At 46.3% G+C, this 27,829-nt stretch overlaps 1 protein-coding gene across 1 annotated transcript; it reads left to right on the top strand.

Moving 5' to 3' along the window:
• The first annotated feature begins 112 nt into the window (after positions 1–112).
• Positions 113–27,829, top strand: GABRR2 (gamma-aminobutyric acid type A receptor subunit rho2). The gene is made up of 9 exons (XM_037520938.2): positions 113–240; positions 6,623–6,726; positions 14,338–14,405; positions 17,058–17,281; positions 18,034–18,116; positions 18,312–18,452; positions 23,067–23,219; positions 24,172–24,368; positions 27,388–27,829. Exons 1-9 carry the CDS (start codon positions 128–130, stop codon positions 27,697–27,699), a joined length of 1,395 nt encoding a protein of 464 aa, XP_037376835.1. The 5' UTR covers positions 113–127; the 3' UTR covers positions 27,700–27,829.

Here is a 27,829-nt window from a genome sequence, read left to right as displayed (position 1 = left end):
TGCCCTTGCAACCCATCTGGGGAGCAGCATCACGAGGTAGCAGATTGAATCTATAGTTAAGCCCTGGAGGATTTGCCCAGCTGCAGGTTACTGGAAAGCAGCTTGTGGCATCATAGACTTTCACAAAATGCTTTATTTTACAAGACTCATTTTGTTCTTATTTTGCCTGATTGTTCTCGTGGAAAGCAGAAAGCCCAAGACGAGGAGATGGACAGGGCAGCTGGAAATGCCCAAGCCCAGGTAAAATCATGGCGGGAGGAAGGTCAGTGGTGGTAGCAGCATCCTTGCACAGCCAGAAAACTCCCAGGAGGGCCAGGGGCTCTATCCTATCGAAATCTGCTTTCTAGCTGGAGGTAGAAGGGGCCTGCACCTCACTGAAAATCACCTCTTATTGGGCACAGGTTCTCTATCATGTCACAAGGCATAAGAGCAAAGCAAGTTAGGGCTGAATCTTTGTTTTGATTTTAGTCTGTGTTTGGACAAAGAATTTTGATGTAGGGCCTCACTGGTGGTGCAGCGGTTGAGCGCTGGGCTGTGAAGCTGCCCGCAGCCTCTGCAGTGCCGGTTCGATCCCTGACCAACGGCGAGGGTCCCACATGGCGCACAGACCTCTCCTGCCGCGCCCCCGCTGCTCCCCTCACCAGTGTTATTTCATCGGTCTGCTTGTTCTGTTCCCCGCTCTTGCTCTGGTGAATTCTCTCACCCCCTCACCCAACGCCGCGCTTCTGACTGTTCCCAGTGCTTGTATAAATAAATAAATAAATAAATCTTTAAAAAAAATAAATCTATCCTTTTAAAAAAAAAGAATTTTGATGTAAGGTAGAGAGTTGAAGTCTTAGTGGGTAAAGCATCCTTGTACTTCTCAACTGTGGTGCCTTGTCAAGATGACATAGGTGAGCTGCTAAGTATTTACACTCAAGATTTTGGGAGGAACTGTAAATAGGAATTTAGCCTGAATGATTAAGATAAAACGTAACCTAGAGTTACATCTTTAAATTATGTGATGGTGGGGAGTGAATTTACAGTGGTATAGATTTTTATCTTATTGTTTCAAATCTTAGAAAAGGTGTTTGAAATTTGCTACATTATCAGAAATATAGGTAAGGACAATAGTGAGTGCCATTTCATGATGTAATGGAAACAATTCTTTTTTCTTTCTTTTTTTTTAAGATTTATTTATTTATTTTATACAAGAACTGGGGTACAAGCCAGAGGCGTGGGAGGGTGAGAGAATTCACTAGAGACAGAGTGGAAAACAGAACAGAATATTTCTGATAATGTAGCAAATTTCAAATACCTTTTCTAAGATTTGAAACAATAAGATGAAACTCTATACCATTGTAAATTCACTCCCCACCATCACGTAATTTAAAAGGCAGACTGACAAAATACACTGCTGAGGGGAGCAGCAGGCGAGACAGGAGAGGTCTGCTGCGCCATGTGGGACCCTCGCCGGCTGGCGGGGATCGAACCAGCGCTGCAGAAGCTGCGGACAGCTTCTCAGCATGGTTGCCTGTGTCATGAGGGGATGCCCATTGGAAACAATTCTAAGAAATAACAGTTAGGCCCAAAATTGGCATTCATAATCATTACATTACAAATCCAAATTCCTTAATAAGTTTGTTTTGAACTGATGTGCAAAGTATGATATGCAGCTAGATAGAAACAACATGTGTGAAATGTTAAGTGTTATTCTGCATTCTACCAAGCATCCAGTGAACTATTGATATTAAATATAATCTAATATCTGAAGCCCATTTTATAGGTCTCTGGTCTCCATTTTTAATCATGTACTAATATCAGCAACAATATTTTGAAACTGTACCTCTGAATAGCATGTTCGTACTGTTATAAATATATTGAAGCTTGATCGCTTCCTTGTTTTTAGATAAAAAATCTTAAGTAAAAGTAATCTCTACTTTCTGTATTCCCCTGGTCGACCTTGAACACCCCAGTTATATGTACCTGCTTTGGGGAGACTGCCTCTCTATGATATGTTAATTCTCTGTGGGGTCTAATCATACTCAGAAAGCAGACACAAAACTCATCCAGGATAATAGAAAGACGTATCTGGAAAACGCATCCTGCTTCTGTTGCCAGAATTATAGGCTGTTGAATTGGAAGGAATCACAGAGGTCATCTGGTCCAGCAATTCTCCTGAATTCTAATTCTGTAAAATGTGAATGGTCTTGTGTGAAAAGAGGGGAAAAGGGTCAAATAAGCTTGGGACACCCTAGTCTACACCATTTTATTTTATATATTAATTTGTTAGTCGTTTACATGTCTGTATAACTTTGGGGTCACTTTTTAACTCCTCCATATGCACATGCTTCCTCACCTTTCACCAGACCTCCCGTGCCAATGTCCTACCCATTCCTTCCCTTGCCCCCTCCTTCCAGTATATTCTGGCAACCAGTATATTTTTCACAAAGTCTAAGAATTTTTTTGCTGTGCTTGCCAGTATGTTTTTTTTGTATTCTACAGGTAAGGGTTTATACCACTTTAAATAGATATCTTTATAGAAGAACTTCTGGAACCTTTATTAATGTAGCCTTGTGAGTAGCCTTGTGAGTCTTGAAGAAGGGGATAATGTATACAGGGGATTATGTATACAGTATTTCACAAAACAAACAACCCATGGACTATCGTGTGGGGTTCATATTCCACAGGTACACATTAGAAAACACTGTCTCATTTTAGACACCAAAATGTTGGCTTAAAAGCCTGAGTAATTGACACAGCTTGCTAGTGGCTTAACACAACTAGTAGTAGTTTCTTGACATACCCAACCTGGGGGAAGAATGGTGTATGAAACTGTCATAACATCTCCACCACTCAGAGGACCCATAGTCTCATTTTCAGGCAATTGCATGCACTTGGGGGCCTGCTGAGTTGGACCCTTAGGGATGAGGGGAATTTCTTGAAATTCATCCCCATGAGAAGTCAGAGTAGATGAAAAATGAATACATACCTTCAAAGAATATAAAACAATTATTGAACAGAGGCTGGGGAAAAGATAGTGAAAATTTTGCATCAGGGAATGTGGTTCTAGGCCTTTTTGCATTCACTAAAGCATGCTGCATGGTCAGCCACTCACAGAGCTCTGTCTGTTAGAAACTTCGGGCAAGCATGACTTTTTTTTTTTAAAGATTTATTTATTTATGCATACAAGAGCTGGGGTACAGGCCAGAGATGTGAGGGGTGAGAGGAGTTACCAGAGACAGAGTGGGGAACAGAACAGGGGAGCAGCAGGCAAGACAGGAGAGGTCTGCTGCGCCGTGTGGGTAGCTCTCTGACCAGGGCTTGAACTCATGCTGCAATGGCTGCTGATACCTTCATATGCTGAGATTTAAGCCCTTGTGCCACCAAGGAGGCCTGCATCGACTTTTTAAAAATCACTTTCCTTGTTGACACATAGGGATAAGCTACGTTAATACGTAAGTATAAAATGACCTAACCCTTTATCCTTGAGTTTTAGAGGACCACGTCTCTGCAGGGCATCTCCTTTTCGTAGAGGTCCTGTTCACACAGACACACGCGCCCAAACAGTCATGCGGAACACGTAGGGTTCCACACTGTCACACACACACAGTGCACAGGTCACACAATCATGTTCACACAGTCACACACCATATACACGCTTTCACACAGTCACACACATATCATCCATGGTCACACACACCTACTACACACAATCACGCACGTGCATGCACATGCACACACCCACACTCACACACACTATTAGGACTCTTCTAACCTGGAAGTCTTTCCCTGAATCACCCTTGCAAAGGCATCCCGGCAAAACAGTTATTTTGACTAGTGGCTGCTTTGACAAAGACGGCTTCCGGCTCTGATCCGTCATGTCCCTGTCTGCTGGATGCCGCCTGAAGAGTGAGCCTGTTTCCTCCTACTTGTTTTACTTCTTCCTCCTCTTGTTATAGGACAGGGAGAGGGGCAGCCCAAACCCCGCAAACCTGCCTATTGCCTATTTTAAATGGGTTCTGCCATCCGCCGCATTAACACAAAACATATGAGACTTTAATGGGAAGGAACTTTAATAAAACTAGGAAACAATACAGGCAAGGCAAAGAGTCTAGTTTCTAAATGAAGCACCCAAAGTTACCCGTCCCCTCGTAGGTAAAACTCCATCCAAATGGGATTGGCCCAGAGCAAGACCCCAAAGCCTGCCACAAGTCTAAGGCATCTTCCAGTGGGGACCCACAGAAAAGGGTCAGAAACAACCAGACAAGCCCGGAAGGAAAAGAGCAAAATCAACATCAAGATAAAAGCTGCCATTGTCACCCTCCCCATGGGTCTCACCCACATCTGTGTCACCCAGTCCACGACCAAAAGACAAGCGGTTTCTTCACGTGTCTCTAGGCTCCATGAGCCTCCTCCAGGTCTCCTGGCTCCATCCTGCTTCCTTCCTCAGTCTCTTCTGCAGCTTCTCCTCTCCCTGCTCAGCTCCACCCTCCCTTGGGAGGGGCAGGGAACCTCTCCCTTTCCTGGGGACCACCCTGTTACACTCTCAGCCTCCCAGATTTCCCTAACTGCCCCCCACTCTGGCTGCTTTTCCCTTGTGATTTGAAAGGCGAACTGAGCTTTTGGCCTGGGTGTCTGGGCTCTGGCCCCTCCTGGCCTTGGACTCTGCTCCTCCCTTTATCCTTCCTTCCCATGTGCTGCTCCCTTAGTGCCACCTGCCCTTGGCCATCCTTCTCCTGGTCTGCATCATGGCTTGTTGTGCTCCACCCTGTGCCAGCTTCCTCGCCCTTCCCTGGGACCCCTGAGGCCCTCATTCTCCCCAGAGAGGACTGGGAACTGAGAGGAAATAAAGTCAGAAGTCAGGGGAGGTTCAGGACCTGCTTCTGTGGCTGCCTGCCATAGGGCTCAGTTTTCCTGATCTTTCCAAACCTTGTTTCTCCAATTGAAAAGGGTCAATAAGACCCTCTCCAGTGTGCTGATGGGGTGACTGCAGTGAAGAGGGGTGCTCACAAGGGCATGGTCATTGCTATTGATAATACTGTGCTAAATATATTTCCGTGTGATGGCAGTAGCCCGCTTCTAAAAGACTAGCAAACAGGGGCCTCCCTGGTGGCACAAGGGGTTAAGATATAGCCTATGAAGCTATCCACAGTCACTGAAGCACGAGTTCGATCCCCAACCAGGGAGCTACCCACATGACACAGCAGACCTCTCCTGTCTCGCCAGCTGCTACCCTCAGCAGTGGATTTCAGTCTGTCTGCCTGTTCTGCTCCCCACTCTGTCTCTGGTGAATCCTCTCACCCCCCACACCTCTGGCCTGTACCCCAGCTCTTATATGCATAAATAAATAAATCTTTAAAAAAAAATAAAAGACTAGCAAACACAACTTTCTTCTCTTATCCCGCCACCCCCCCCCACCCCTGTTTTGGGATCCTGTGAAGGTGCTAGCCAACCCTTTGAGGGGTTTGGACTCAGAATCTGGACCCTGAGTCTGAGTCAGAGGGCCAAGGCATTGATGAGGAAGGATGAAATAAAGGGTATCCAGCTCACTCAGCTAACACACAGCTCAGGATTAGTGGCCTAGCAACCAAATAATTGGTCCTTTAAAAACAAATTCTGGGCCCTCATGAACGGCACTGGGATTTCAGTCTCCTCTTTCTTGCCAGGGTGCTGGCATTTGGGACTTCTACTCCCCTAATCTCCCCACTAAGTGTTGTGGAAACTGTGCTGACCAGCAGGGATTTGCTCCTCCCTATGCGGCAGAGGGACAAAGAGCTGGCTGAGCTCAAAATCTAATGTCTGGCATCCATTAAGAACTTAGGCCAAGCTCTTCCCCTGCATTCCTGGGGGTCTTCCCTGGGGTGTCTGAACATGGCCCTCGAGCAGTCACTGCGCAGAGAGCTGGGATGATCCCTCTGGGCTTCTGAAACCAGGCTTGGGGAAGAGCCTGGAGAGAGTGGAACTCCTTGGACAAGCGAGACATGACAACAGGGCACTTGACCTAGGTCCCCTATTCCAGCCAAGGCAAAGAAGTCACCAGACTTTCCCCCTTGGATATGCAGCTCCGCTGAGCTTGCCTGAAAATAAATCTGATTTTGACATTTTCCTCAAATTGCCTAAAACCCTACAGTGTTTTCCATGGCTTTTGAATTAAGATACAATTCTTTACATTTTTCAAAGACTTTCCTTTAAGTGAAAGATTGCAAGCAAACTAAGACTGGAAAAATAATACAATGAACACCCCATAGACATCACCAATATTTTAGTAACAGTGAACATTTTCCCATACTTCTTTCATTGTTGCTTTACTTTTACTAAAGTATTTTAAAGTAAATTACAGATATGAAAACAATTTCACTTGAGACTTTTGGCAAGACCATTAAGAGCTTGTCTTGATAATATGCTGTCTCACCCAGGAGGGATCTGCCTTAGCAAGACCCTAGAAGAGCCTGGTCCTCCTCTTGGTCTGCCTGTGAGGGCCTGGAGTGGTAGGGGAGAGGTGGACTTCAGTACTGGATTTCACCTTGTTGGGGAAGAGATGGCAAGCTTGAGAGATGCCTAACAGTTACAGCCTAAAGGGAATAATTTCCCAAAATCTCACTCAAGCTCGTGGACAAATATCTCTTGCTTGTCTTTGCAGTCACCTATATAAGAACTTCGATGTGACAAAAATCAGAAAAGGAAAACCTCAGCCCCTTCTCAGAGTGGATGACCATGACTTCACCATGAGGCCTGCCTTTGGAGGTAGGAGTGTGACTCGCCTTCCAGGGTGGGGCCTTGTCCCCAGGGCAGCCTGCTGCTGCTCTGTCAGTTCCCTTAGGCACAGCCTCCTTCACTCAGATAAACCCAACTCTGCTTCTCTTCCAGAGTCACTAATTTTCTGGGAGGAGAATAGAGCTGGAAGGAAATGACTGGGGAGGGCTGTGACTGAAGATAGTGATTAAGTTGTTTATATTCACAAAGGAGACCTGCCAACTTCCCTAAAAAAAAAAAGAAAAGAAAAAAAGAAAAAAGAAAAGAGCTGGGCCTCCCCTGGTGGCGCAGCAGTTGCTGGGCTGCAAAGCTGCCCAGCTGCCCGCAGCCTCTGCAGCGCTGGTTCGATCCCCGGCCACCGGCAAGGGTCCCACATGGCACGCAGACCTCTCCTGCAGCCTGCTGCTCCCCTCAGCAGTGTATTTCGTCAGTCTGCCTGTTCTGTTCCCTGCTCTGGCTCTGGTGAATTTTCTCAACCTCCTGCACTTCTGACTGTACCCAGAGCTTAAATAAATAAATAAATAAATAAATAAATAAATAAATAAATAAATAAATAAATAAATAAATAAATAAATAAATAAATAAAAGAGCCGACCGAGAGAGCCTCAGACCTAGCTGGGAAGTTTAAATCTGAAGGGCCTTTCCAATGCCACCACAGCAATTGAGCCGTTTACAAAGCTCACCCACAGACTTGACCCCAAAGGAACTTTGCTTCGGGTCAGGGAAGGATGGTGAGGACTAAGGGTGTCTCTTGCAGCAAATGGAGAAATGCCACAGGAGAGCCGGGAAGGGAGCCAACTGTTTGCACCAACCAGGCAGGGGATGAGATGAGAAAATAGAATGCATGAGGTCAATGCACCACTTAAGGGGAAATGGGCTTGGAGCTTTTCAGCCTGTGGACCCTAGCCTAGACAGACTGGTGAGTTGGCTGCCCTTTCTCATTGTTTCTCTGCTCAGGATCCTTTTTTAGGTCCCAGCATCCTCCTGGCACCAGAAAGGAGTAGGGATGACCTGCAAGAAATTGACTAACCCTCTCTAAGCCTCTGCTTGCTGGTTTGTAAAATGGGGATGCCCTCCCTCCTGGGGCTGTCAGGATTAAATGAGATTAATGCATGCAAAACCCCTGGCACTTACTGGTTCCCCTTAGAAAAACCCAGCTGTCAGTCCTTCCTCTGTGACTCTTATGGGATTAAGACATTAATTTATTTCAGAAGCCTTTGCATTTGAAAAATGCAAAGCCTTCCATTAGATTCCCTGAGCACTGACACCTGCTGAGTATAGGGAGAAAAGTAAGCAGCAGATTACAGTCCTGCGAAGCAGCCAGGATCAGGCGCCTGTGTCTTTGGGAGTTCTGGTTCCCTTGGGGGTTATAGGTCATTGTTATAGGTCATTCTGGTAAGGAATTTTTATCAAAATAAATTCTTCCTGAATAAGCAGCTATAAAATAGCTGTGTCTGTCTGTACTAGAGGTGCAAGCAGACAGGATGTTCCACCTTGCCTTTTAGTGTAGACTAACAGTTAAGACACATGGAGTTAGCGAAGCAACTAGAATAGAAATAACCGACAAGAGTATTGTAGGGTAAGGAAAAAGTATCAGGCTTTTCTGCCCTCCCGCCATTAGGATAGATGAGGGAACCCTGTGGTCCTGAATGCATGCCTGATGGCGGGCACCTGAAGTGGGTACACCTGGGCTGAGAGACTGAGTTTATAAGGGCGGCATCACGTGGAAGCCAGCAGAAGCCAAGAACGAACGGAAGCAGGAGAGCAGAGAAGCAGAGAGAACACGAGAGAAGGCTGGAGAGCCCAGGTAGAGTGAAGACTTGCTGGGGGCCGGCCCCCAGGCACCCCTACCTGCCATGTGCCTGGTAAATCTAAATAAAAAAACTGCAAAAGCCACTGAGGGCTCCAGGACTCTCTCCTCCTTTACCCCAGTCTGCATGGGATCTTAGAAAACCTGCACAGTGGCCCGTCCTGACCCTACTAGTGTTAATGGCAATTAATGCTTTTATAGTGATTTCTCTTTGACAGGTACCACTGTAATCAAGGTACTCCATATGTGGTTTTAGTTCTCACAACTGTGAGGTAGATACTATTATTATCCCCAAATGGGGAAACTGAGGCACAGTGAGGTGAATTAACTGACCCAGCCACTACTACTGTGTTAGGTCCTCCCGGCTAGCCAGGTCTCTTTCTTGTCACACTCCCTACATGTCCCTCAATGCACGTGTTGGGGAGGTACCATGTTCCTGACCCACTTAATGATGGGCGGAGCTGAGCAGTAGGTGAAGTTACATATGCAGTGGGCTGGAGAGTAGGGGAAACTCATGGAGAAGAAGGGTTACCTTACTTCTCAGCTTTGGACTTGCGTCAGGGACTCAGGGAACTTGGAGGAGACAAATGGAGGAGAGACATCTCTCACGTGTGTGAGAGACACATCTGGAGGCTGGCAATGGCAGCCATTATCTTGATTTGTACTTTGATTTTGCTCCTTTGGTCTCAGCTTTCTGGGAGCTGCTTCAGAACTCTTTCCTATGGTTTCTCACCAGAAGATGCAATAGAATTGTGACAGATTTTTGGGCTTCATCCAACTTGCTTCTAACTGACCCTGTTTAGCTGGGCATTTGCCTATGAAAGGATGAACCTCAAGAGGCTCAGGGTTCCTCCATGATTTATTTGGAGAAATGAATGTCTCAAGGGAGCCAAATCTAAGGAGACAGCTGGCCCTCTTGGGGATCCTGGGGCCTTCCTCCCAGGAGCTATTGCCCCCAGGGAAGACCCCTCTGACCCTTCCTCAGCACCCTTGGCCCATCCTTTCTGGAGCACAAGCCACAATTGCCACCACCACCCTGCTCTGCTCTACCCCTAAAATAAATCTTCTCTTCTTGGCCTCCATCTCAAACTCTGCAATCCCCAGGGCAATCTCACTCCTTCCTTCACCTGATCCCATCTGAGCACAGTGACCAATGAGGTCACCCTCCCGGAGGACAGGGTGCTGGGCAGAAGTACAGGTTGGCTCCAATTAAACAAGTCGCTGGGATAATATATTGAGAAATTGGTTAGCTATCCCGTGGAGACCTCTTTTCAACTTTAAGGACAATTAGGAAATTAAAATTTGAGTCAGAATTTGGGCCTGAATCATGAGAATCATGGTCAGCCTTAAAGAGAGATCTGGGGGCCTCCCCGGTGGCGCAGCGGTTGAGCGCTGGGTTGCAAAGCTGCCCGCGGCCTCTGCAGCGCCGGTTCGATCCCCGGCTGCTCCCCGGCCACCAGAGGAGGGTCCCACATGGCGCACAGACCTCTCCTGCCGCCCCTGCTCCCCTCAGCAGTGTACTTCGGTCCTTCTGCCTGCTCTGCTCCCCGCTCTGGCTCTGGTGAATTCTCTCACCCTCCCGTGCTTCTGACTGTACCCAGTGCTTGTATAAATAAATAAATAAATCTTTAAAAAAAAAAACTTAAAAAAAAAAAAAGAGAGATCTGGGCAGGTTGTAGGAGGGGTGAGTGTCTGCAGAAAGGAGAAGGGACCTGAGGAGGACAGGAATGGTCAGGGATGAGCCATGGCACGTAGACCGCAGAGGGAGAGATGGCCGCCAGAGAGCAGTCAGGGAGGTCGAGGCCCAGGGAAAGTCTCCTTGTCTCAGCAAGTGCAGTGTGGAAAGGGGGGCAGATATCTAGGAAGTGGAGAGAGCAGGAGTTGGACAGCAACAGGAAAGTGGCCTCCAGCACATGGGGCATTATAAAATCTCAATCTGGCACTTTCCTTCAATGTCAGTCAACCAGTGGTTCTCAAGCTTGGATGTGGATTGGCATGGTTACAGGGCCTATGAAAATGCAGACTCCCAGGCCACTCCCTGGAGTCTGGTTCAGGAGGCCTGGGTGGGCCTCAGAATTGCACCTCTGACAAGAGGTGGTGCTGCTCATGCTGCCACAGAGGGTGAGCCCTGATTTAGGCCAGCTTGGCTACCCCACCCTGGTGGTTAATGCCTGCCATGTGGCCCTCGCTGCTTGTTTAGCAGGTGGCACTCGCCATGAGAAGTCACGTTGATATTGAAACTGAGAAGTTTGATTGCACCTACCAACAACGGGAAGAGTCTCAACCAATATTTCAAATTAACTCAGATTTTGCAACAAGCCCTCAAGGGAAGAAAAGGGCCCTGGAGGAAATGCAGTCATGCCATCTTACCTGCAGTAATGAAGATTCCCCTGTTCCAGCAACACCCAGGCCTATCTGGTGAGCCAGCGCCATCACCAGGGGAGAAGTCCAGCTGCAACAGGGGCTCCATGTCTGGAAAACTAAGATCAGTTTTCCAACCTTGCAGAGGCAGGGCGAAGGGCGCTGTCTTTGTTAGGTCTGTTTTAACAAAATACCATGGCCTGGTGACTTAACACAATTATTTGTTTAAGTTATATTTATTGAGGTAACGTTGATTTGCATCAAAGTGTATGCCATGGGACATAGGTTTACACTGTCACAGTTGTCCTTTATTTCACCACACCCACCACCAAAGCCCCAGTAATCCTCCATTAGACACCCCTCTCCCCTTTGCTAGATCCCTAGGGGTCTTGAAGCAGAAAAACCTACAACACTGATTTTGTCAATTTACCATTGACTTACAATACTACATAAATTTCAGGAGTATAGCTTCACACCTTAATATATGTATATACCAGACTAAACCCACCACCAAAGTTCCAGTACCACTTAACACAAATTCATCCCCTCTGCCCACTGCGCACAACCCCCTAGTCTAATCACACTATATTTCTTCTATAGGATTCAGCGCCACTGAATACATAAAATCATTCGTGGAAGAAAGTGTGAGACCAGTCATTTAGATGAATTTCTCCCAAAACCAGTTGGAAAGGATCACAAACTAGAGCCTTCCAATGAGACAGGTCAAAGGCAAAGGTCAACCCCCTTGCTTTCAGACCCAGGGGAGCAGAGTTGTGAGCTCCCCTGACTGCAGCTCCGGAAGCCTCCTGAACACACAGATTGTTTACTTCCAACAACCCAGGCCCCCTGAGAACATGAGCTACACTCCCAGGTGGGCAAGTCTCCAGAACACTGACGCCAACCTCATGCGCTTTATCAAATTTCTCCTAGAAGGGCGGCTGGAGCTGCACCGAACAAGACAGCACCTGAGAACAGACACAGTAACAGATACCCAGCAATCTGATATATATATTTTATCTGGAAACTGACCTTCACCAGAGCCAGCTACTGTTCAAACACTGTGCACATTATCTGAAAACCAGGCCACTGGCAAGTGGCGCCAAAGAGGGCGGTGACAGTATCATTCTCCCCTTGTCTCCTGGAATGAGTGTGTCTAGCAGTTACTTGGCTCTTTAGAGAAGGGTGGGGGTGGGGAGGGGGGAGGACAGTGGGTTGAGCTCAGCACACTCTCCCGGAGGGCCCGCCCTCAGATACCGCACTGTTTTAACACCTCAGGCTAAAGAGGTCCAGAGGACAGGGAAATTCACCAGCCTACTTCCCCTTGGTAATGTTGGGAGCATGTAGACCATCCAGGGGCCTGGGGACCGGGAGAGGGCCTGGCCAGGCTGCAGGTGGACCCTCTCTTGTGTTGCAAGGGCTAGGAAGAGAAATATAGGCAAGTTACCCCTGAGGAGAGAACCTCCTCTCACACTCCTGGGGCCTGTGCAGGGATTTTCCTTGGGCCCTAATCTAAACCATCATCTGAGGAACATAGAAAAATAAAAAGATCAACTTTTACCCTGTTTTATCTGAGAGGGGGAAAAATTAAATGTAAATCATCAAATTCATTTACTTTCACATTTAAGAAAACAAAATTTTGAGTGAATCCCACTAGTAACAAACAAAATGCTTCCATTCTATTGGACCCAGTCAAAATAGAAAAAAACCCAAATACCCAAAACCTCAAATCCCTAATAGTGAGACTGCAAGTAAGTTTACAGGGCATGTTTGAGGGGAGTTGGTGAGTCTACCCAATGCCCTGGGCTACCTTCTTGAAGAACCACTGGAACTGAGAATTTAGGCTGAAACTGAGAATTGCGCCTTCTGCCACTGCTAAAGTTCCAGTTCCTTTCAATCCTTCTTTTACCCTATGACCCAGCTCTCCTGCCAAAGTTTCTCTGGGCCCAGGCCACCATGGTTCAGCATGTCCTGGCCCTGCACTTCCTGGCCAGGTGCAGTGGGGCTGGCCCCCTGACACTGCCCTCTCCTTAGAAGGCCCAACCAGCTGCCCCTCAACTCTCTCACAGGCATTGTTTGTGAGAGTAAAGGGTTTCATTAATATGCTTGACAGAGAGGTTTTTGGTTTTCCTCACTCTGGGGTTTCTTTTCTTGTAACATTAAAACAATTTTAAACATTTATGGAAGCATCTCACACACACACACACAATGCACAAATTATAAGTGCTGAGGTCACCAAAAGACCTGACTAGATTGAGTTTACCAATGTAACTATTGCCCAGCTCAAAGAAATGGAACAGGAAGTCACAGGTAGACATGGTTTTAGAAATCTTTCCAGCAGCCAGATGAAATCGGGTGCCAAATTTCTGTGCTATTTGTTCTCATAATTCTGATCTGATACGTCCTGAAAGGCTGTCCAAATCCTGCATGGTGTTGTCTTTAACTGCTATCTCGCTGCAGAGATCTTTTCTCACACCAGGTTAGAGACTTCAGAGGGCAGAACCCCTGCTATTTTTTCGGTGCTCTGTAGATGCAGTTTGAATGATAAATGAATCCAGCCCTGGGCACGCAAGTGCTCCAGTTACAGCCAGAGTTCTTAGGCGTCATTCTGTCCTTTTTAGATGTCACAGGGGGACAAATTGTTGGGAGGAAAGGATGTCCTGAGCAAACTCCATACAGGTTTTGTGGACTCTACCTCCACTCCAGACCAAAGCCATGAAGACACTGGAAATGACAAATCCCATCATCAGCAAAGGGAGGGTTGCTGGGACCTGAGGGCGGGGTTAAGCAGCTAAGTTTGGTATTAAACCAGACATGTGGGCCTTGGGTCATTTTCTTGGCCTCCTGGCTCTTGGCTCTTAGCCAGCTCTCAGCATGCCAATGGGATTCCAGGTCGGCAGAATGGGTAGGACGCATTTAAGAATTTATCTCCCTCTCTTCTCCCTGAGTTGTACATTTCCTCATTTCCCCTTCTCTTGTAAATAAACCTTTTATCAACTGTTTGTGTATGTCTGCAGTTTAGCATTAATAAGTCCTCTTTAAGCACGCAGGTGAGGATCCATACTCAGGCAACCCATTTATATCGGGGTTGCCCTGTAACAAAATGACCAGGGTGTCCTCTAAGCACCAGAGCAATGCTATCACCTCTACCCTACAAAGGTGGGGTGTAGAAAGCAGTAATCCTGCTTATTAGCCCATCCAACAAGCACAGATCAAATATCCATCTTGGCCCAAGAAAAGTCCAAAAGGCAGACACAGTCCCTGTCTCTATGGAGAAAGTTCAGGCACCCACCAAGTCAAGAAGTAGGAAGAAAACCTTCACAGAACTCGAGCCATTGCTTCACCCTGCTCCAGTCAGGAAGGGGTTAGGGCCACCTCCCAGTCTATGCTAGAAAAGAAATGTGCCTTAACCAACTGTCTTTGTTCTTCTGCAGGCCCTGCTATCCCAGTGGGCGTGGATGTACAAGTGGAGAGTCTGGACAGCATCTCAGAGGTGGACATGGTATGCAGCTTCCTTGGTTGGGCAGCTGCCAGGGTGGGGCTGCATGGCAAAGATTCTGCTTGAACCCATGTCTGGCGGGCAGAGCCCAAGCTGGAGGGCATTTGGACATTGATTCAGGAGCAGCAAAGTCTGGAGCAGGGTTCTCAAGTTTCATAGGCAAAAATACTTGGAGAGTTGGTTAAATGCAGATTCCTGGGCTCCATCCCAGGCCTCCCAATTTAGCACTTTACATTTTGAACACACTCCTCAAGTAACATGAGTGGACAGACAACCGCACTTGCAGGAGCACAGGAGGCAGACATTTTCAGATTGAATCCTGCAGTTCTTTGATATCCAGTACCTGCTGAGATTATGGCACCCCTGACCACTCCTAGGCAGTGTCCACCAGGATCAGGTAGTGAGGCAAGGCTATTCCAAACAGCAGTTCAGTCGACACCTGAAGGATCAGGAGACAGCTGCAGGGAGCACAGCTATCTGAGGCCCCCGAGGCAGAGTAAACAGCAAGTTTGCAAGCTAAAGAGCACAACACAAAGTGGGAAAGAGATGGCCACAGAGGTGTATGGGTGGGGGTGGGGGGGGAGGGGTGAGTCCCCTCAGGACACCAGCGGGTGTGTGGGTCAGAGCAGGCACTGTGCTCTGAGTCCATCACCACCATGCATGCCTCTTTTCATCCTTCCACTTGCTCCCAGAAGAGGATCTTTTCGGCAGTTATTTATTCTTTGCCCTTGTGTCTTAACTCCGTTGGTGATAAAGGGGCCAGCCTGGGTTTAAAGCATCAACTATGCAGGCCAGGAGATACTTTTTAATAGGATCAGTTTTCAGGTTGCAATTATAGTAACATGCAGCTGCCCATCCCCACATTCCCTTCATTTTTTCATCCTGCAAATATTTACTGAGCACCTGCTATGAACCTCGCCAGGCCTTGAACGAGGGCCTGGGACTCCAACAGTGGGCAGAACACACTTCTACCTTCAAAAGTCTTGCAAATTTTTTTTTTTAAAGATTGATTTATTTATTTATACAAGCACTGGGTACAGTCAGAAACGCGGGAGGGTGAGAGAATTCACCAGAGCCAGAGCGGGGAACAGATCAGGCAGAGTGACGAAATACACTGCTGAGGGGAGCAGCGGGTGGCAGGAGAGGTCTGCGTGCCATGTGGGACCCTCGCCAGGGATCGAACTGGCGCTGCAGAGGCTGCAGGCAGCTTCGCAACCCAGCGCTCAACCACTGCGCCACCGGGGAGGCCCAAAAGTCTTGCAAATTTAACTTGGTACTTTGGCAAAAGGGAGCAAGGGGCAAATGGAGAATGGGTTTTGTACAGGGCACCTTCCGTGGGGGGCAGTACCACTCAAGACTCAGAGCCTGGGCCATTTTAATATCTCAGGCGAACCAGAACCAGAGAATGAGGGAATGCTCTCTTCCTTCACATTGGGAACACTTGCCTGTCAGCGGGATCTTAAGCTTGGGGGGACTAGTTGAGCCTGAATAAGTTGAGGGAGACAATGACCATCTATGTACCTTCTACCTCTGAGAACCTATATAATTCTAGTTTATTGGTAATAAAGATGGAAAAAAGTAACAAGCACTATCTATTGAGTGCTGGTGCAGTTTGGCTTCTGAGGTTCTGTCCCAGTTTCAGGAAGTGTTCATTAAGCTGAAATGGAATGGTCAGCTAGGACATAAGGAGCCATGTGTACAAAGGTCTAGGTGAGCAAGAACAGGGCTTTGGGGAAATCCACCCTGTTGAACCCCAGGTCAGGCCATGCAGTTTTCACTTGTAAATTTCGCAGGGTCAGCTGTTCTGTCTCCTGGGCTCCAACTGTTATAGGACAGGGAAAGGGTCAGCCCAAACCCTGGAAACCTGCCTATTCTAAATGGGTTTTGCCATCCGCAGCATCAACACAAAACATATAAGACTTTAATGGGAAGGAACTTTAATAAAACTAGGAAACAATACAGGTAAGGCAAAGAATCTAGTTTCTAAATCAAGCACCCAAAGTTACCCATCCCCTCGTGGGTAAAAGTCCATCCAAATGGGATTGGCCCAGAGCAAGGCCCCAAAGCCTGCCACAAGTCTAAAGCATCTTCCAGTGGGGACCCACAGAAAAGGGTCACAAACAACCGGACAAGCCCAGAAGGAAAAGAGCAAAATCAACATCAAGATAAAAGCTGCCATTGTCACCTCCCCATGGGTCTCACCCACATCTGTGTCACCCAGTCTACAACCAAAAGACAAGCGCAGTTTCTTCACGTGTCTCTAGGCTCCATGCGCCTCCTCCAGGTCTCCTGGCTCCATCCTGCTTCCTTCCTCAGTCTCTTCTTCAGCTTCTCCTCTTCCTGCTCAGCTCCACCCTCCCTTGGGTGGGGCAGGGAACCTCCCCCTTTCCTGGGGACCACCCTGTTACACAACCTTGTGAGGCAGAAAAAGAGCTGGTCTTTTTTCTATTGCTGCAGCACCATTGTCTTGGTCATTGTCCCTTGGGGCTGCAGAACTGACACTTCTCTCCTCCGGGTCTCCCTACCCCCATAAGAACTGTCACTTCTGACTCTGGAGGCTGAGGCTCCGGTGTCCCTTACCAAGGTGGATGAGGGGCTGATGATTAGGAAGCTTTCTAAGCCTTTTCTATCTGGTTGCATCCCTGGTGCCTACAGGATTTCACCATGACCCTGTACCTGCGGCATTACTGGAAGGACGAGAGGCTGGCCTTCCACAGCTCCAGCAACAAGAGCATGACCTTCGATGGTCGGCTAGTAAAGAAGATCTGGGTGCCCGATGTCTTCTTTGTTCATTCCAAAAGGTCATTCATTCACGACACCACCACAGACAACATCATGCTGAGGGTGTTTCCAGATGGGCACGTGCTGTACAGCATGAGGTGACTGCCCCGGGGGTCATGCTTCTTGGTCCAGTGCCACTCTAATGTGTACAGCCATTCCCCTGGGCCCTGAAGAGTTTGTCACTGTGGCTGGGTTTACAGGCTCTGCGGGACTGTAGAAACCTGATAACAGTTAGAAATCAAAAGATGAAATGACCACCCTAGTGGGTGGTGACTTCTCTGCCATGGGGAAATCTCAAGCTTGGGTTAGGAGACTGAGCCTTGAGTGAATTAAGGGAAACAATGACTTTCTATATACTTTCTGATAATTCACACTGCCGGTGATTCTAGTTTATTGGTAATAGAGATTTTAAAAAATAACAATAGCTACTATTTATTGGGTGCTGTTGCAGATTAGCTTCTAGGCTGACCTGAGTGATCACAGTCTTGTTCCACATCTTCCTGGCGTAGCTGTACAGTTTGCCAGAATTAGGTGCTAATAACCTTGGCTGGGGCTTGGGGAGGGAGCGTCTCCGGGGGTGGCAGCCAGCAGGCTGAGAACCCAGAGAAGGGTGCAGATGTGAGCCATTAGCAGCCAACACCTTCAGTAGCTGGGATCCGGGCAGAGCACCAACATCTATAGAAGGTAAAGCTTGAAAAGTGAATGTCCTGTAATTTAGACACTGGGATTTTTGAGCCTGAAGTAGAGGCAAGGAGGCAGTTGCTGCGGGTCGGTTCTGTGTTCTTACTCCGGACAGGAGTATGAACCAGCTACTCCCTCCCAGAGTCAACATGCCTGCTGTTTTGTCTAGGATCACAGTCACTGCCATGTGCAACATGGACTTCAGCCACTTTCCCCTGGACTCCCAGACCTGTTCTTTGGAGCTGGAAAGCTGTAAGTTCCAGTGTGCCTCATGACGAATCTTTGTCTTATTCCCTCGCAGATCTTTATGCCATGTTAGTAAGCCTGAGGCTGAGTACTGCCCTACTGTGAAGACCTGCTTGCTGCTAGGATAGTGTGGGATTCCCTGATGCTTCACTCTGCATCAAATGCAAAGGAGTCAAATTAACTTATTTTCCTCTCCCCAAGACGCATACACAGATGAAGACCTGATGCTGTACTGGAAGAATGGGGATGAGTCCCTGAAAACGGATGAGAAGATCTCTCTTTCTCAGTTTCTGATTCAGAAATTTCACACCACTTCCAGACTGGCCTTCTACAGCAGCACTGGTAGCTAACCTCTGTCACTGTCTGATTCAAATGTGGAAGAAAGCACATTTGAATTCTTCCTCAGCTTTAACCTTTTCCCTTTCCAATGAAAACAATTTTTTAATTAAAATAATGCATAGTCCCATAAAATGTAAACAGCACTTAAAAGCAGAGAGTGAAAGAGTTGCCACCACTCACAGCCAGGAGGAATTATTCCTCACTGTTTAGCAAACATCCTTGCACACATCTTGCTTTAATTATGTACTTTTACAAAAAGTGGGGTCGTATTTGACATGCTACTCTGTAACCTGACTTGTTAGATTTAACAGTACAGATGGATAGCATTCTGAGGAAATATGAATTTATTATATGTATTTAGATCTATAGAGTCATTTTTATTGCTTAGCATAAGCTCTTCTTGGACCCCGGGCTATGTTTCGAAATTTCGAGAGGATCCATTTGTCAACTCTCCTCTGATCTTACCATCAACTCTTGTATTTGCTTCCAAGGGCTGTCATAGCAAAATTCCACGAACTACGTGCTTGAAACAACAGCAATTTATTTGCTCACAGTTCTGGAGGCTAGAAGTCTTTCTGGAGGGCTATGGTCTTTCTGGAGGCTTTAGGGAGGAATCTTCCTTACCTCTTACTAGCTTCTGGTGGCTGCTGCTTCACTCCAGACTTTGCCTCCGTCGTCACATGGCATCTCCCCACATCTCTGTGTCTTCACATGGTAGTCTTCTCACTGTGTGCCTATGTTCAATTTTCCCTCTTCTTAGAGGACACTGGTCATTGGATCGTGGTCCACCCTAATCCAATATGACCTCAACTTATCTTGCTTACATCTGCAAAGGCTCTATTTCTAAATGTCACATTCCTCAATACCGCTTCAGAGGCTGGGGGACCGAGAGGACTTTTCAGTCATTGCTCTTGGTCCCAGTGCTGAGACGCTCAGGTCCTTCCATGGGAAACGTTTATGCTACTGTCTGCCCCTGCATGGCCACTATCTCCCTGTTCACCTGCCCTCACCACCCCCGTCCCTCCTCTCCCCCACCACAACATCAACAACAACAGTGGAAAAGAGCTAGCCGCAACCGGAGTTGTGTTGGTGTTGAGATATCCCCAGCCTACTTCGGTTTATGCCCATGGGGCTCAGCCCTATCCCTCGCTCCTCTTTCACAGCTTTTTTCCCCTCAGCTATTCTTGGCAAGTTCAAATCAATTCTTTTTCTAAAAAACATTTAAGAATTTCTTATAAACTTTTTATTATGTGTCACTGTTTTGAATACTTAGATGAATTAACTTATTAGTAACCCAACAGTAGTAAGCCCATGACAGAGGTATTATTATCCCCAGTTTACAGATGAAAAAACTGAGACTCAAAGGAATTACTTTGTTTATTGAAGTTGCACAGTTGGTAAGTGGCCAGGCAATCTGCCTCAGTCACTACTCTACTCCTCTTAGATGTTTGTTCATTAGAATGGCATGTGTCTTTGTTTTGTCTCCCATTCCAGCCTTTCTGGAATCTTGACTAAGACAGATCTGGTGTTGGGGACACACAGTTCCATTTTCAGAGCTCCTGGTTCCCTCCTAATGTTTCAAGGCAACTCTCCCTGGTTTTCATAGACAGATGGAAAGAACATAATAGTTCTTCATAGCATATAAGCAGCTCTCAGCTCTTCTGGAAAGACCTGGTACAAACCTAAGAACAATGTGATTTCCTTCATGGATGCTAATTTGTGTAGGGAAAATGAAATTGACCTGGTTGGACAAAGGCTATGGATGAATAAATGATTCGTGGTTTCCGTTGTATTTGAAGAACACTATTTATTCACTCCACTAAAAGCACCTCCCTTTCTAACAAGCCAGCAGCCAACATGGTAACCATGTGTAAACCTGCCTGGACTCACCCTGTTGTTTCAACCTTTCCCTATTGACCCAACCCTTCTCTTACCTGACTCAGTGTTAACTTTCCACTCTGCCAAATGACCTCTGTCCTCTCAGCCATGTTTCTCTCTGTGCAGACTAAGGTTCACCTGCATCTGAATGACCAGGGAATGGACAAGTTTTTGGGGCCCCCCTGGAAACTAATGAGTGAGAATCTCAGATGGTGGAGCCCAGCATGTTTAACAAGTAAATTTTATGCATATCAAAGTTCAAAGACAAATGTGTTTAGCCAATGTAGTTCTCAAAGTATTGTGTTTCAGGCCAGCAGCATTGGCATCACTGGTAACTCGGGGCAGAGGCCAGCTATCTGTGTTTTAACAAGTCTTTCAGGGATAGTCTACAAAGATTGCTGGGTTTCATGTCTCACAGTTTTTTATCAGTAAGATCTGTGTGTGGCCTGAGAATTCTAACACAGTTCCTTTGATGTCCTTGTTACTGACGGGGGACACCCACGTTGAGAAACACTGCGCTAAGTCAGTGTTTCTAGATTCTGGTAGCACATTAGATTACCTGGGAACTGTTTTTGTTGCTGTTAACTAGTACTTTTTTTCACTGTGGTACATAAAATAAACTTATCATTTTAGCCATTTTCAAATGTACAATTCAGCATTCAGTACATATACATGTTGTGTAACCATCAACACTATCCATTTCCAGAACTTGTGCATTATCTCAAGTGGAAATTTTTACCCACTAAACAATAACTCCCTGTTTTACCTCTCTTTCAACCCCCTGGGAACCTACTTTCTCCTCTGAATTTGACTAACTAGTGGAACCACATCGCATATGGACTTTTGTGATGCCCTATTTCACAATAATGGTTTCAGGGTTCATCCACTTGTGGCATGTGCCTGAGTTTCACTCTTTTTTTAAGGCTGAATAATAGTCCACTATATGGATATACCACATTTTCAATCTATTCATCTGCTGATGGACAGGTGAGTTTGGTGATTGTGAATGGTGCTGCTGTGAACTTGGAGAATTTTTAAAATACTCAGTCTTAAGTCTTACCCCAGGCTGATTAAACCAGAATTTCTTTGAGATAGGACAGGGATTTGGAGAGTAGCAAAGCTCCTGGACGGGGGAGGGGTCTCAGCCATTTATTACTGAGATATATACTGTTCTATAACTCAAACACTTCTAATTGTGGGACTTGCATTCAGTCCCTTGAAAATTCTTGTAAGCAGGAATCAAGGATGAGATGTTTCTCTGTTCCCACCCCCCACCAGGTCTTACCACAACACTCACATGTGAAGGTCCTCAATGACCCTGCCCAACAGAAGGACACTGGGTGAGAGGAGTCCTGGTCTGGGCATTAGAGATCCACACTCTCCAAGCCTTGTCCACAACTTAGGCTGAGATATTAGAACAGCCTCCAAATAATAGAGTTAGATTCAATTTGGATTTAAGTACATGACCTCAGTTACTCACCACCATTTCAATGTTTATCTTACATATAACCTCCTATACTGCCATCGACTTATTTTTTTCTTTAAGTGAAGTCCCTTCTTGTACTTAAATTTGTAAAGGACTTTTACATGACTATTATCAATGGGAAACTAGTATCACTGGCCATAAACAGAAGATGACTTTAATTATGAATGTAATGAGTACAAACCAAAAAAATCCACAAACTACCTGCCTTGTAATCCCTGAAATAGTCTCGTGGGGTATACTAGCATTGAGTGTACCCCACACTTTGGGAGACATAGCTGGATCATCTCTGAGTTCTTTGATAAGACCGGGCTGAGGTGGGAGTGGAGTAGAGGTGTACAGGCAGTTTCAGCTGCTGTAGTGAAATAGTGAAATGCATTCCCATTTTCTTCCTGTGAAATAATCACATGGTGAACAACTTGCACAAGACAGATGGAGAGGCTCCCACGAGGCAGATGGCGAGGCAGGGTGGAACTGACGGGAGTTTACAATCATGTGATTGGCCTATTTCTTCTTGTGATGGATGCAGAGATTAACTGAGCTCATAAAGTACCAATAAAGGGGACAGTGACAAGAACCTAGTTTTCCTGGTTCCTCCCTTAGTGGTATTGACCTCAATAAAACAAGAACCACTCCAACTTCTTACCCTCCTGACCATTGGGTCTCTCAGGAAGCATGGTTGTGGGTTTGCAAAGAACAAATACCAAACACCACACAAAGAACTAAACCTATATTTCCATTTACTGCTATAGTTTCCCAAAATGCTGTGAATGGAGGTTAAATACCAAATAAAGCAGTGAATATACTAGATACTGGCAAGGTATTTATTTACAAGAGATTTGGGAAAGGAAATGTATTATTGTAAGCCAACTTTGATTATTAACTTTTGACTTTCCGCTGAAAATGAGGGCAATGTCAGGGAAAGAAGCGTTCTCAGGAAAGGAGGGTGTTTTATTTAGATTTATTTATTTTATTTATGTAGTCCAGAGATGCGGGGGGTGAGAGGATTCACCAGAGACAGAGTGGGGAACAGAACAGGTGAATCTACTGAAACACACTGCTGAGAGGAGCAGCAGGTGAGACAGGCGAGGTCTGCTGCACCACGTGGCTCACCTCCCTGGCGGAGGATGGAATTCAGGCCGCAGTGGCTGGCGATAGCTTGATCGTGCTGAGGATTTACCCCCTGCATCACTAGGGACATCAGGAGTTTGTTTGTATCGTAGGTTGAGCCTCACTAACTTCTCTGTGTCCCCCAGGCTGGTACAACCGTCTGTACATTAACTTCACGTTGCGTCGCCACATCTTCTTCTTCTTGCTCCAAACCTATTTCCCTGCCACCCTGATGGTCATGCTGTCCTGGGTATCCTTCTGGATCGACCGCGGAGCTGTGCCTGCCAGAGTTTCACTGGGTAAAAGCATTTGATAAGGGGTGATACAGTAGTTCTTTCTTTCCCCAAATGATTACTCTATGAAGAAAAAATATAATTATCATTCAGAGTTCTTAACTAAGGGATTGCCAGCCTCCAAAGGGACAGAGTTTCCTCCTGCTTCTTACTGCACCATTCACATACTGCCCTCTGTTTCCTAGACTACATTATGCAAGGCCCAGGGATCTAACACTTTTATCAACTCTGCACAAATCATTTCAGAAAGATACAGTTTATTTGGAGTATAGACATCCACCTGTCAGTTTTAAAGCTCTGTACTTCAATAAATAAGACCATTCTACAAATGTCACAAATAATTCTGTAAGTGCAAAGCTTTGTTTGCTGGCCTTGTTTGGATAGACGAGAGCTCAGAGGCAAAACACCCATATGGTATAATTTCTGGGAAGGAGAGGGCTCTACTCCCTGGAGTTGTAGTTTTAGTCCTTCACAGACACAAATACCAGAGAGATTATTTATAAATAAACTCGCTGTTGTCAATTTGGACAGAATCAGGTTGGGTCCTGAGAAACGTGAGGCTTTAACCAGCAAGGCATAGCATGGCAGGCATCCAGGATTTTCCAGTCTTCATGGGTGTAATCAGTGTGACTGAGACAAGGAACAATGTGTTCCTTCCTTAAGGTTTGATTCCTTTAGAGATGCCCTTTAGTCACTGTTTAAATTCCGCATCCGAATAGGTTCTTTTCAAAGCACCAGAAACCAGTCTCCCAAGGTACTTAAAGTGAAAGGGGCAAGAGGCCAGCTGGCTGGGAGGAGAAGGCCAGAGACTTGTGGGGCCGACACTTGCCCCGGAGAGGGGGATTTCTCAATAGATTTCACAGCAGCAGAATGTAAAATGATGCTTTGGTGACACCGGGTGGGAGTGGGGTGCGTTCTGTACCCTGGTCTGCCTCTGAACTAAGATTGGATGTGGCAGGCATCACCACGGTGCTGACCATGTCCACCATCATCACGGGCGTGAACGCCTCCATGCCCCGCGTCTCCTACGTCAAGGCCGTGGACATCTACCTCTGGGTCAGCTTTGTGTTCGTGTTCCTCTCGGTGCTGGAGTACGCAGCCGTCAACTACCTGACCACGGCGCAGGAGCGGAAGGAACGCAAGCTGCGGGCGAAGGTGAGAGGATGTGCTCGCTGCCTTGCAGAAGCCCACACTCCTGGTTGGTTGAGAATTGGGGGCAGGGAGGTATGTGAAAACGGGGCCTGTTTATGCAAAAGAAGGAGGATCCATTTTAGAATAGGTGCTCACTGCTACCACAAAGGATTCCCAAACAGCAGAAAGTCGTTGGGTAAAGGTTAGGAATAGGAAGATTTGGATTTTTAGGCCCAACTCTGCCACCTATGCGCAGCCTCTGTTTCCTCATCTGTAAAAAGGACATAATGAACCCATTCTCTCGAATTGCTCTGAGGGTGAGATGAGGTAATGTCTGTGAAAGTGTTACAGGACAGGGAGAGGGTCACTCCTAAACCCCCAAACCTGCCCATTCTGCCATCCACCACATCAAGACAAAACGTATAAGGTCTTTAATGGAAAGGAATTTTAATACAAGTAGTATGCAACAAAGAAAAGACAAAGAATACAGCAAACTTTGGTATTTGAAATTCTTTCAGATTTTCAATAATTTGTATATTGATCATTATCAAATATCTTTGGATCTTATTTCAACATTTTGAAATTACAATTCATTAGACTTTCCTATGTAAGGCTGTTTAGAAAATAGCAAAGTTTCACCTGACAAGTATGGGCTCAGAAACCAGTGACTTTATTGAGACAGTTCATGACCCTATTACCATATAATGGGGTCTGGTCTTTGTCAGTGACCATAGAACACTGTCTGAAGAGCAGCGAGGGTTTCATGTGTGGAAAGGCCGTTGGGTGCCAAGTCCAATTCCCTGCCTGAGACCAGCACTGTCATCACACGTGTGGTTTAAAGACTGAGAAGAACTATAGATGCTGGAGGACGATGGTGGCAAGATGCAATATCTCTCTCCTGCTGCCGACATGAAGAAGCTATTATTCACGAACATTAAAAATGTCTTTGTTGGAGCTGAGGTTCCCAAGGTGGGATCCACAGAGCACCTGGCCTGGGGTCACCTGAGCCTGTTAGAACTGGAGATTCTGGTGCTGCACCACGGACCTACTAATTCAGATTCTCCAGGGATGGATGGCACTCTGAAATTAGTATTGGTACCAAACTCCCACATGATTATGATGCTCCCTGAAGTTTGGCCTCAACCACACAAAGGGCAAAGCTAACTGAAGCTTGATAGGTTCACCCCAGTTCAAATTGGGGATCCATGCTGCTTTGGGTTGAAGCCAGCAGACAGAGTCAGAGCACAGGGTCTGCCTCCCCCAAGGTGGGCTCAAATTCTTTGACTAATTATCCAGACCTGTCCAACATTCCAGAAGCCACTTAATCTTTTTTAGAAACAAGCTGATATGGGAAATGAGGATTTATTATCAATTTTGGCATCCTGATTCTAACTCAAAATCTTAGGGAAAAGTCTGCCTTCATTTTAGCAGAAAGAATTGTAAGAAAAAGAAATTGGCCTCTCTGTTGGTGCAGGGGGTTAAGCACAGCACTATGAAGCTATTGGTCAGCCTCTGTAGCATGAGTTCGATCTCCCGGCCTGCCAGGGAGCTGCCCACATGGCGCAGCAGACCTTACCTGCCTTGCCCACTGCTCCCCTCAGCAACATATTTCAGTATGCTACTGTTCTGCTCCCCACTCTGTCTGTGGTGAATCCTCTCACCCCCTGCATCTCTGGCCTGTACTCCAGTTCTTGTATGCATAAATAAATGAATCTTAAAAAAAGAAGAAACATGTAGCTAAAGAAGCATTAAAAAAGAAAAAGAAATTGATTCCTCTGCCCTTCAGAAAAAGTCCACAGTGAGAGTATCTCACAATTTTATCAAAGTTTGAGCACGATCATTTGTAAAGGAATGATGACCTCTCACCAACCTTCTATCCCTAAAATTTAAGAGTCAGTGTTCTAGAAGTGTATTTATGTGCTATTTAATAATTGTTGCTGATGGGGAGAGAATAGGAATAATAATGAAACAACCAAGCCTGATTTTAAAAAACAACAACAAAAACCCAGACCACAAAAGATTTCAAGTATGAGAATACTTTGAGTAGTTCTGATTTTGCATAGAATCATTCATCTGTTTTTGCTTTCTAAAGTTTCATGGTATCCATCTGAATATTTCAAGCTCCTTAACAATAGCAGGCAGGTTGTGAAGTGTCATTTCACTTTCTTGCATGGGAAAAGAGGCACTGCAGGAAAAGAAGCATTTCAAAGCAAATAGGTTTAGAAGAATGAAGCCAAGGCCAGCTGGCTGTATCCAGCAGGCTCCAGGCCTCTGGCCAATACTAGCTAGGTGCCAGCTGGAAGCTGTCATTGCTGACTCAAATTGTGGGGTGAAGTTAAGGGAAGCCATGTCCTTCCCTCCAACTCAATTCCTTATAGACATTTTCATACTTGCAGACACAGTTGAAAAAACAGGATAGTGTACATCCATATACCTACACCTACATTCAACATTGTTCACATTTTTGCCACCTTTGTGTGAGCTCTTTCGCCACATAAACAGATTTTTATTGGTACAGTAAGCCATTTAACAATACATGGCAGGCCCCCTGAACCTTTATCCTTGAAAGCAACTCTTTATAGAAAAAGGACACTCTCCTACTTAATCATCTTTTGATTCATGCACAAATAGCTGGAGTCCTACATCTGGAATCAGAATGTGTTGGTTTAAAGTCCTGACTCTCACATGCTGTGTGATCACAGGAGAAATATACAGTCTCTCTGGCTCTTAGTTTTTCGCTTTGCAACTGAGGGCATTTGTACTAAACCAACGGTTCCCAGCTCTGGCTGCACAGTAGAATCACCTGAGAGTTTTAAATTAGTCTGGCATGGAGCGCCAGGCATGGCCATTTTAAAGAGCCTCCCAGGTGATTCTAATATGCAGCCAGGCTGGAGAATCACTGGACTAAGTGATCTCTGGAGAGCCTTCTAGCTATCCCTCGGTGGTTCTGAGTAGCACTGGGGGCCTTGCTTTCGGCCCAGACTACCCCCCCGCCCATCTCATAAACATGCCTAATGCCTCCCCTTGTGTTTGCTGCCTGCAGTTCCCATGCTTATGTGGAATGCTTCACTCAAGAACCATGATGTTGGATGGAAGCTGCAGTGAGTCGGAGGCCAACAGCCTGGCCGGATACCCAAGAAGCCATATTCTGACAGAAGAAGAAAGGCAAGAGAAAATAGTGGCCCACCTGGCTCTGAGCAACGATTCCAATTCCTCCAGAAAGAAGGGGCTTCTGAAAGGCCAGATGGGTCTTCGTATCTTCCAGAACACCCATGCCATCGACAAATACTCCAGGTTGATATTCCCTGCCTCCTACATATTTTTCAACTTAATTTATTGGCTGGTGTTTTCCTAGGGTCTCTGAAGCTGTGTACGGGAAAGGGCATAGCTCTCTATGGGGCCTGACCAGCCACCCACAGACGGTCACCACACAGATCCAGTCTCCCAGGCCACCATGAACAGCGCCCCCTCTCTAAAGAGCCCGG

This window comes from Talpa occidentalis, unplaced genomic scaffold (assembly GCF_014898055.3).
Source record: "Talpa occidentalis isolate TD23 unplaced genomic scaffold, MPIMG_talOcc4v2.1 talOcc4.2, whole genome shotgun sequence".
In the NCBI taxonomy this organism is placed as follows: domain Eukaryota; kingdom Metazoa; phylum Chordata; class Mammalia; order Eulipotyphla; family Talpidae; genus Talpa; species Talpa occidentalis.
Note: the sequence above shows the minus strand (reverse complement) of the source record. Positions and strands in the feature narration are given on the sequence as shown.